At 38.8% G+C, this 11139-nt stretch overlaps 1 protein-coding gene across 5 annotated transcripts in view; it reads right to left on the bottom strand.

The window, feature by feature from the left end:
- Positions 1-2666: 2666 nt before the first annotated feature.
- AKAP9 (A-kinase anchoring protein 9) overlaps positions 2667-11139 on the bottom strand; it is a 156983-nt gene continuing 148510 nt past the window's right edge. For 4 of the 5 annotated variants that reach the window (XM_035020530.1, XM_035020531.1, XM_035020532.1 and 1 more), the window contains 4 exons: positions 10643-10728; positions 9318-9447; positions 7845-7984; positions 2667-3215 (listed from right to left, as the gene is read on the bottom strand). In XM_035020530.1, coding sequence (XP_034876421.1) covers positions 3181-3215; positions 7845-7984; positions 9318-9447; positions 10643-10728 — 391 coding nt within the window. In that variant the 3' untranslated portion in view covers positions 2667-3180. Of the gene's footprint in view, positions 3216-6482; positions 7985-9317; positions 9448-10642; positions 10729-11139 lie in introns of those variants that run through there. The other variant, XM_035020529.1, reaches the window with a different exon arrangement.

Here is an 11139-nt window from a genome sequence, read left to right as displayed (position 1 = left end):
AAGTGGTGTGCTTCATTGAATAGAATTCAGGAATCTAGCAACTTGGATGGGGAAAAAAAAAATTCCATCTTTGTACTAATTTCAAACTGTAATTTAGTATTTCCTTTATTTATGAAGCAACAAACTCTACTAGTATTAGCAGTACCCATGATTTTGAGAACAAAAATCACAGATTTTCTGTATCACATTAAGATGTTTCAGATCTCCTGAAATGTCTTTTACTTCCATCATTACTTTAAAATGATGGGAGTTATTAGATCAACTGCTAGATCTTATTTCTAAAAATGTACTTTTATTTTTTTTAAAGATTTTATTTATTTTGACAGAGAGAGACAGAGGGAATACAAGCAGGTGGAGTGGGAGAGGGAGAAGCAGGCTTCCCGCGCAGCAGGGAGCCTGATGCAGGGCTCGATCCCAGGACCCTGGGATCATGACCTGAGCTGAAGGCAGATGCTTAATGACTAAGCCATCCAGGCACCCCTAAAAATGTACTATTTCTGTGTAATTGGTTTCTTTTGCAACCCCATACATATTACATGTTTAAAAGCACTATTCTCAGAAGGGTCCCATAGTTTTCACCAAGACTTCTAGAGAGGTTCATGGCACAAAAAAAGCGCAAACCCCGAGTAAGGCTAGTCTGTGTTTAGTGAGTAGTTTGTTTTAGACTTGAATAGACTTAATTTTTTTCTTATTATTAACATATAACGTATTATTTGTTTCAGAGGTGCAGATCTGTGATTCAACACAATTCACAATTCACAATTATGTCTTGCACAATTCACAATTGTGTCTTGCACAATTCACAGTGCTCACCATAGCACATACCCTCCCCAATGTCTATCACCCAGCCACCCCATCCCTCCCACCCCACCCCTCACTCCAGCAACCCTCAGTTTGTTTCCTGAGATTAAGAGTCTCCTATGCTTTGTCTCCCTCTGGTTTCGTCGTTTCACTTTTTTCCTCTCTTCCCCTATGATCCTCTGCCTTGTTTCTCAAATTCCACATATCAGTGAGATACGATAATTGTCTCTCTGATTTACTTACTTCGCTTAGCATAATACCCTCTAGTTCCATCCACATCGTTGCAAATGGCAAGATTTCGTTTTTTTGATGGGTGCATAATATTCCACAACCACATCTTCTTTATCCATTCATCCGTCGATGACATCTGGGCTATTTCCGTAGTTTGGCTTTGAATAGACTTAATTTTTAACCACTGACTCATGACTGAGAAGCATCGACAAGTTGGACTGGAGAGGCCTGATGTCATAGGAGGGCTGATGGTCAGACGATGGGACACCTGTCCATCTGCTACCTTCTCCATTCTCTCTCACTGCAGAAGGGGCCTTGAATGGCAAGCTATACTAACTAAAAAAGGTTCTACTCAATTAAATGCTTTGGGATACATTCGTTATTTCTGGAACTCCTTAACTGGAACCCAGCTGCTAATATGGAAAAATTAAGTAATTAGAAATCTCCGAGAATGCAGAATTTGTTACCATAGCCTGTTTGTTGGTATAAACTCATAGAATGTCCAGGGGTAAGACAAAATCTTCAGGATGTAAGCATTAAATGCTATTCCTCTTGCTGTTTCAGTGAGATGCCGTATTTCAGGGAGGATTCTGGTTCAGAAATGCTGAGATTTACATTATCTCTATGAGAGCTTCCCAATCTGGAATTTGGCTTGGACAGCAAGAATACTTCTTAATTCTGCTGCATTTAGTATTATGGTTAATAAAATTTAAGATTCTTTCAGTTAAATGATTTCTGCATCATTCTAGTAGGCATGGCTTTGTGAAGACACACATTTGGACACAAGTAACACTAAACATAATAGGGCAATTATAGACTAATCATGAAAATATTAATATAGCTTTTAAAAAATACTATATGTAAAGCTGATAGAAAGTTACATAGAAAACTTCCTCAAAGGGGCGCCTGGGTGGCTCAGTTGTTTAAGCGTCTGCCTTCGGCTCAGGTCATGATCCTGGAGTCCCGGGATCGAGTCCCACATCGGGCTCCCTGCTCAGCGGGGAGTCTGCTTCTCCCTCTGACTCTCCCCTTCTCATGCTCTCTATCACTATCTCTCTCAATAGATAAATAAAAATCTTTAAAAAAAAAAAAAAAAGAAAACTTCCTCAAGGGAGGGAGAGAAAAATCCCAATAGTATCTAAGATTAGGACAACTTTCTAAATCTCAAAATATATAATTTGAGATAATGAGATAATCTGCACTGCCACTGGCTGAATGTTTGTGTCCGTCTCCCCCCACCAAATTCTTCTGTTGAAATTCAATCCTCAGTCTGTTGGTATCTGGAAGTGGGGCCTTTGGGAGGTGATAAGGTCATGGGGCAGATGTCTCATGAATGGGATTAATGTCCTTATAAAAGAGAGCTCCCTTGTCCCTTCTGCCATGTGAAGACAGAGCAAGAAGATTGTAGTCCATGAACCAGGAAGCAGGCCCTTCCCAGATACCAAATCTATTGGCACCTTTATTTTTGACTTCCCAGCCTCCAGAACTGTGAGAAGTAAATTTCTACTGTTTATAAGCCATCTAGTCTATGGTATTTGGTTTATAGCAGCCTGCCTGGACAAAGATATACACCAAGCACTATGTCTCAGTTAAAAATGAAGGTTCCAAAAAAAAAAAAAAAGGTTCAAATACAGTGTGGTTAAAATGGTGAAGTCATTTTTATTTCAGTACTTGACAAAATACCCCATAAAATTCAAAACTTCTACCATTATACAAAAATAGGTCTCTACAAGTGATAGTATCTGTCTTCATCACCAGTAGCAAATATATTAGGGCAGAAACATGTAATTCAGTAGCCTTATAAGAAAAGTGCAGGACACCTCAAGCTACACATTCAGCAGTATCATAATGCGCAAAAGTTTAATCTTTTCACCCATCCGATAAATACACAAGGTTTATAATTTAATCATTTAAATTAGCATTCCACAAATATACATGTAATTAAATGATTATTGTGCATGAATACATACACAATGCTATTATGTACAAATTCCGGTTTGTTTTCATGTGCTGGCAAGGGATTTGTATACAATCATAAGCTGTGTTCATATTGGTCCCGCTGAATATCCACAATACAAAAGCACAAAAGAACTGATTTACAAAAGGGAATCTGTTTAAAATCACTTTGATTCATAATGTTCCAAAGGATTATCTTCTCATGCCAGCATGAAACTGGGTTGAACCTAAGAGAGAAAGAAGACATGTGAATGATTTTAAATTAAATTGCTACCTATGCCAGACCAATTACTACAGGCGCACCTTGAAGATACTGCAGCTTGGGTTCCAGATCACTGCAATCAAGTGAGTATTGCAATACGGAGTTAAATAAATTTTTCTGTTTTCACAGGCAAATAAAAATAATGTTTACACTATAGTCTATTAAGTGTGCAATATAGCATTATGTCTAAAAATACCTTAATGTACATACCTTAAACTTTATTATTAAAAAGTGCTAATCATCATCTGAGCTTATCTTTTTGCTGTTGGAGGGTCTTGTCTCAATGTTGAAGGCTGCTGACTGATCATGGTGGTGGTGGTTGCTGAAGGTTGAGGTGGTTGTGGCGATTATTTCAAATAAAACAAAAATGAAATTTGCTGCATCGACAAATGAAATTTGCTGCATCGATTGGCTCTTCCTTTTATGAACAATTTCTCTGTAGCATGTGATGCTGTTTGACAGCATTTTACTCAGTGTAGAACTTTTTTTTTTTAGTGTAGAACTTTCAAAACTGGACTCAATCCTCTCAAACTCTGCTGCTTTACAACTAAGTTTATGGAGTATTATAAATCCTTTGTTATCAACAATCTTCACAGTATCTTCACTAGGAACAGATTCCATCTCAAGAGACCACTTGTTTTGCTCATCCATAACGAACCCCTCAACCATTAAAAAGTTTCTTGGTAAGATTGCAGCAATTCAGTCACACCCTCAGGCTCCACTTCTAGTTCTGCTACTTCCACCGTATCTGCAGTTACTTCCTCCACTAAGTCTTCAACACCTCAAAGACATGCATGAGGGTTGAGATCAAGGTCTTCCAAACTCCTGTTCATGTTGATATTTTGATCTCTTCCTATGAATCGTAAATGTTCTTACTGGCATCTAGAACGGTGAATCCTTCCAGAAGGTTTTTGGGTTACTCTGCCCAGATCTGTCCGGGGAATCACTATCTATGATAGCTAGAACCTTACAAAATATATTTCGTAAGTACTAAGACTTGAAAATCAAAATTACTCCTTGATCCATGGGCTGCAGAATGGATGTTGTATTAGCAGGCATGTAAACATTAATCCCATTGTACATCAGAGCTCTTGGGTAAGCAGGTGTATTGTCAATGAGCAGTAATATTTTGAAAGGAATCTCTTTTTCCTGAACAGTGGATCTCAACAACGGGTTTAAAATATTTAGTACACCATGTTATAAACAGATGCGGTGTTCTATCTTGATGGAACACAGGCAGAACAGATTGAGCATAATTCCTAAAGGCCCCAGGATTTTTGAACTGGTAAATGAGCACTGGCTTCAACTTAAAGTCACCAGCTGCATCAGCCCCTAGCAGGAGAGTCAGCCTGTCCTTTGAAGCTAGACACTGACTCTTCGTCTCCAGCTATGAAAGCCCTAGACGGCATCTTCTTCCAAAAGAAGGCTGTTCTGTCCACATTAAACATCTGTTATTCAGTGTAGCCACCTTCAGGAATGATCTGAGCCAGATCTTCTGGGTAACTTGGAACTTCTACATTAGCACTTGTTGCTTCACCTCGCATTTTTATGCTATGGAGACTTCTTTCCTTAAAACGCATCAACCAACCTCTGCTAGCTTCAAACTTTCTTCTGCAGCTCCCTCACCACTTTCAGGCTTTACAGAATCGAGGAGAGTTAGGGCCTTGCTCTGGATTAGGCTTTGGCGAAAGGGAATGTTGTGGCTGGTTTGATCTATCCAGACCACTAAAACTTTCTCCTTATCAGCAATAAGGGTGTTTTGCTTTCTTGTGTGTTCACTGGTGTAGCAATTTTTAAAATTATTTATTTATTTATTTTTAAAGGTTTTATTTACTTATTCATTTGACAGAGAGCACAAGCAGGGGGAGCAGCAAAGGGAGGGGGAGGAGCAGGGAGCCCGATGCGGGACTCAATCCCAGGACCCTGGGATCATGACCTGACCCAAAGGCAGATGCTTAACCGACTTAGCCACCCAGGCGCCCCGGTGTAGCACTTTTAATCTCCTTCAAGAACTTATCTTTTTTATTTATAGTTTGGCTCTTTGGTGCAAGAGACCTACCTTTTGGCCTATCTTGGCTTTTGACTTGCCTTCCTCACTAAGCTTAATCATTTCTAGCTCTTGATTTTAAGTGAGATGTGTGACTTTTCCTTTCAGTCAACTGAATACTTAGAGGGCATTGTAGGGCTACTGACTGGCCTAATTTCAATGTTGCTGTGTCTCAGGGAATAGGGAGGCTCTAGGAGAGGAAAGGAGACATAGGAGTGGCTGGTTGATGGAGCAGTCAGAACACATTATTCATGTTCATGGTACCTCCAAAACAATTACAACAGTAACATCAAAAATCACTGATCACAGGTCTAATGAAAAAGTCTGAAACACTATGAGAGCTATCAAATGTGACAGACATGAAAGTGAGCAAATATTGGATAAATGGAACCAAGAGACTTGCTCAAACACAGGGATGCTGCAAACCTTCAATTTGTAAAAAATGCTTATCTGCAAACTGCAATAAAGCAAAGCACAATAAAATGAGGTATGCCTGGGGCGCCTGGGTGGCTCAGTTGGTTGGGCGACTGCCTTCGGCTCGGGTCATGATCCTGGAGTCCTGGGATCGAGTCCCGCATCGGGCTCCCTGCTCGGCGGGGAGTCTGCTTCTCCCTCTGACCCTTGCCCCTCTCATGCTCTCTCTCTCTCATTCTCTCTCTCAAATAAATAAATAAAATCTTTAAAAAAAAAAAAATGAGGTATGCCTGAAGTGATTTCAAATTAGATTGCTACCTACACCAGACTAACTAGTTCACAAAGGGCAGAAGATTACTATTACCCTCCATTAAAAAATGCCTTTTTTTTTTTTTAATGAGCCTGGGTAGCTTAGTCAGTCAGGTATCCAACTCTTGATCTCAGCTCAGGTCTCAATCTCAGGGTCTTGAGTTCGAGCCCCGCGTTGGGCTCTGTGCTAGGCCACAGAGCCTATTTAAAAAAAAAAAAACAAAAACCTTTTATTTTTCTAAAAAAAGTCTTATTCATACTTGAACTGATTTTTACTTCTTAGATTTACTTATCTGAAAGAGAGTGCACACATGTGCATCAGTTGAGGGAGGGGCAGAGGGAGTGAATCTTCAAGCAAATGCCCTGCTGAGCGCAGAGCCCAGTGGGGGGCTCGATCTTATGACCCATGAGATCATGACCTGAGCTGAAACCAAGAGTTGGATGCCCAACTGACTGAGTGACCCAGGCGCCCCTGAACGATTTTTAAAAGAGACGTTAAATATATATTTAAAAGTCACTGTGGCTGGATCTGTGGCAAAGTCAGACTAATGTTAAGTTCTCTTAAAAGTGCCCAGCAGGTTGAATGTCCTATACCCTATACCTCCTGCCTCTTGAAAAATCTTTTGGTCTTTAAAATCTGAGTCTTCACTGAACTCTACTTCTGAAATAATACATTATATGTTAATTGAATTTAAATTAAATAAATAAAAATAAAATCAAATCTGAGTCTTGCGAAATCTAGACGCTCAAAACAAAATACAAACCAAGCCATACCAAAGTCCAGCTATGATAATAATAGTTTCCTATGACTACAAGTTGCTTGGGCTAGGTGATTTCTTGTATGAGGCAACAAACTACTAAAAATAACCTGCTACTGGCCCTATCTAGTTTGTGGGGATGGTAGGAAAAAAAAGGTCTTTCACAAAAGTAAAAACAAAATATTGATTTAAAATTAAAGCACATTAAATTAAAATGATTCAAACCTCTGAATCAGGAGTGAATTGAAGGGAGAAGGGGAAAAGAGATTTTCCCACAATGAAGAGGGAAAAAAGGTCATTCTTATAAAGTCGTCTTTGAATGGAACAGATTTCGTGGATCATGCATAAAAGCCCTGAGTCCTAGTAGGGATAATGGCTGCATTAAATGCTTAAGATATTTGCTTCCTTCTCTCATGTCCCCACCCCTAATTTGCATGCCTCACCACGTATTATAGTTGACCCTTGGACAATGCGGAGGTCAGGGACACTGACCCCTTACACAGTCAAAGATCCATGTATAAGTTGGACTCTCCCAAAACTTAACTATTAATAGCCTACTCCTGGCTAAGTAACATACAAGCAATTAACATATTTCTACATTATAATGTTATATTTTACAATAAAGTAAGCTAGAGAAAAGAAAATGTTAAGAAAATCCTAACAGGAAATACACTTCTAGTACTGCATTGTACTTAGTGAAAACTACCTGTACAGAGTGGCCCTGGTGCAGCTGAAGCCTGTATTCGGGAGGCAGCTATACTGGGGAACATGCTCGCCAGCAGACTCCGTAAGCCTCACGGCACGAGACTCTGTACACAGGTGCCTGCTGTGCACTGCATCTAATCAATCTGAGGAGGGGATCTTTTTTTGTGGGAGTGAAATCTGGGTGCTAAGTCGTATCTTGAGTTAAAGTCCCAAGTCTAACCTGGTGACTCAGGAACTAAATTCTGAGATTTGATTTATCTAATGAGGAAGGTCAGGGAATTTCGGAGAGAGAACAGAGAGCTCTGGGTCCATCCAGCACTAACGGGCTGCCCATAGTAATGCACGGTGAAGCCGGGAGTACCTGACTGTACGGTTCCAAGCCGTCTCTGCAGTGCCTCTAGCCGAGTGATATAATCTGTCAGGGCTCTGTCAGGGTCATAATTCTGAAGCTGAGAACATGCTAAGGAACCAGGATTTAAATCAGCTGGAGGGCCTGGGTACCTATGAGATTAAAAATATGAACATGAATCCAAGTCATCCACAAAGCAAGTAACGTAACAACCTGCCTCCACCCTGCCCTCAAAAGGTCAATCTTTAACTTGAGCCATGAACATAGTAACTGATAACTGGCAAGAACAGTCAGAAGTCACATTTGAACATTTCTTTACGTGTGTCTGCTATTGGTTCATAGGTAGCAAAGTATGAGGCTTTGCAGACAAGTAGTTCTTGGTTTGACTATGAACTTCAGTTTTCTTATGTGCAAGGCTGAATGTGGATTAGAGATTCTGAATGTATATAACCCAGGATCAGAAAAGGTTCCCAGTAAATAATAATTACTTATTATAATTATAGTAAGTTATTAATTCTTATGTAACATATAATATATATCTAATATAAACATTATCAATGCCATCCCTATAATATTTTCCAGTGATCTTGCTAAGATTCAGATAATATTTTTACACTGTTAGGGTTAAAAACTAAAACTAGAGAGTAGAAATTGTAACTCTGCAATATTTCTGGTATATGGCCATGCTAAAAATAGACGTACGTAATCTGTTAGCTCTTGTCTGTTGATAATACCTGATGTGTTCTTCCAGCTTCATAACCATGTTTCTTAAATCATTCTTTTCTTCACTCAGTGGCTGATATGTCCTGTCAGGTCAGCATTTTGCCTCAGTAGTCTTTCAGTCAGTTAAGTCTCAGTAAGCACTCAGGAACGCTAAGCTAGGCTTACTCTGTATCCCCCAAATGTTTGAGTTTGTGATGTATATGGGAAAAAACTTCTAATAAACTCAAAGCAGCTACTAAGTCATCATAAAAGCGTCTAGTACAGTGCTTGTTGTAGAAGTCCTCGATAAACACTGTATATGTACAAATGCATCTTGTCATGTAGACTTTAGAGTATTCTTTCATAATCCCCAGAGACTGTCAATTTTAGTTAATACTTTTCCCAATGTCCGACCACAGCATATACTAAAATAACACATGGTCAGTTCGGTTTCCTTTCTTTTTTTTTTTTTTTTTAAGAAATTATCATTTTTTAATTATGTTCAGTTAGCCACTGTATAGTAGATCATTAGTTTTTGATGTAGTGTTCATTGATTCATTAGTTGCATATAACACCCAGTGCTCGGTTTCCTATACCCTTGGAAACCAGGTATATATCCAGAAACTATTTTTGATTTTCAGCCTTAGATTATATATATCATATGCAACTAAACACACACCTAGTTATTTTGATGCAAAGGAGTCAAAGCCCTAACACTGTCCTCCTTTGTCTGTTAAGTATTAGTATATGTAACTACTCTAGGCATGTTTATCAAATCCTTACCTATTCTGAAAAGGTACAGGAGACCTAGGATAGTCCAGCTCTGATCTTGAGCGATATGTAGTGTGTCTCGGTTCTCCATATAGCTCCAGCCCACCAGAAGAATGATAAAATGGGTCAGTCTTTTCAGTGCCTAAAGTAATCCAAAATGTACCACATCATTAAAAAAAAAAAAAAAAAAATCAAGCCCTTGAAAAATTTCTACAGAACAGAGATGGGCTAAAAAGACTACAATACTGTACTATACAATACTATCTCCTATTTATAGTCATCTTCAATTATTCTTCCTAAAGAAGAGAAAAAAACAGTAGAACTGTTATTTTCTTTTCCTTTGATTGTAATTATTTCTAATAATCTGGAACTATACCTCAAAGAAAATAAACTACTTACTTGGAATATTTTCTTTTTAAAAGACCTCTTCTTAGTTATAATTAGAGGTGAGGTGAGGGGTGTCTGAGTGTGTATGGTTTGGGGAAAAAGATGATGTGGATAAAAAATATTACATCACACCATCCTACCGACTTTTACTAGAAAAAAACTTGAAATCAAGATTTGCTAACTTATAACACAAAACTCATTATGGTGCAAATTTCAGCTCTTTCTGTGTAAGGATGCATATTTCAAGGCACTTTGCTTAGCGTACCAAACATATTTCCTCCTCCTCTGCTTAGCTACTGGTAGAATACGTAAAGGTGGTTTAATACCAATACATAGCTGCATTAATATAGTTATGCTGTGTGCCTGAAACTCTGTATACTCCCCAGTTTCTGAGCTCATCCATATGCCTAAAATATTGAAGTTCTAGTTTGTTTCCACTTTTAGGTGTAGAGAGAAGGAATTTTAACTGTTACCATTATATACAACCTATTTGTAAGCTCACAAACCTGAATACTGCTAAATTGTGAAAACCTGAAACCATAACTTCTGTATGACTAATAGCAATTCTATCTGGAATCAGAGCCTTAAATGCAGTTGTATGGGGAGTGGGGTCTAGAGCCAGACTGCCAGGGTTCAATGCTGGCTCTGCCACTTCCCACTGGGTAATCTGAGACAAACAACAAATGCTTTCCATGCCTCAGTTTTTCTTCTATAAAGTGAGAATAACAGTAGCCATACTTACATCATAGGATTGGGAGAATACATGAGAATACATGAGAATAATAAAAATTAGCTCTCATTACTCTTTAAAACAGCAAGGTCCCCAGCTCTGTTGGTTATAGGGTTCTCTGGTCTTTGGACAACAGTTTCCAGAACACTATTTGGAAGGCATTACAAATACAGTAATATTAAGAGAATCATAAACACACGAAATCCTATTTTGACTTCACCTGGATTCAGTCCAAAGCCATCCCTGTTAATATTGATAGAACCAGAACTTGTGACTCGTTGCCACCGTCGAACCAAAAATTTCATTCTAAAAAAGATGCCAAGAAAAAGTTTCACAGCACATCTATAATGGAAAGAGTATAACTATACATTTCCCACAAAAATAAAGTCATACATTTGAATATGAACACAGAACAAATTTCAACACAGTCACATGACTGCCTAATCTAAAATTATGCAAATGTCCCCTGGTTTGTGGCAAAATAAACTGGAAAAAGTCAGAAGAACAGAACTAACTGGCTTCCCAAGAGGCCCAGAAATCTTAGGACCAGGTTCTGACTTTAGAGGTTTAGGACTCAAAGAGATGAAGAGCAAAAGCAAAAAAGAGAAAAGTGGATGGGCAAAGAAAGGGCGAGAAATAATGAAAGGAGAAAAGAATGGGGCGCCTGGGTGGCTCAGTGGGTTGAGCGTCTGCCTTCAGCTCAGGTCGTGATCCCAG

Source organism: Mirounga leonina, unplaced genomic scaffold (genome assembly GCF_011800145.1).
Source record: "Mirounga leonina isolate KUSES-001 unplaced genomic scaffold, KU_Mleo_1.0 Mir_174, whole genome shotgun sequence".
Lineage (NCBI taxonomy): Eukaryota > Metazoa > Chordata > Mammalia > Carnivora > Phocidae > Mirounga > Mirounga leonina.
The sequence above is the reverse complement of the archived record's forward strand: the minus strand, read 5'-3'. Positions and strand labels throughout refer to the sequence as shown.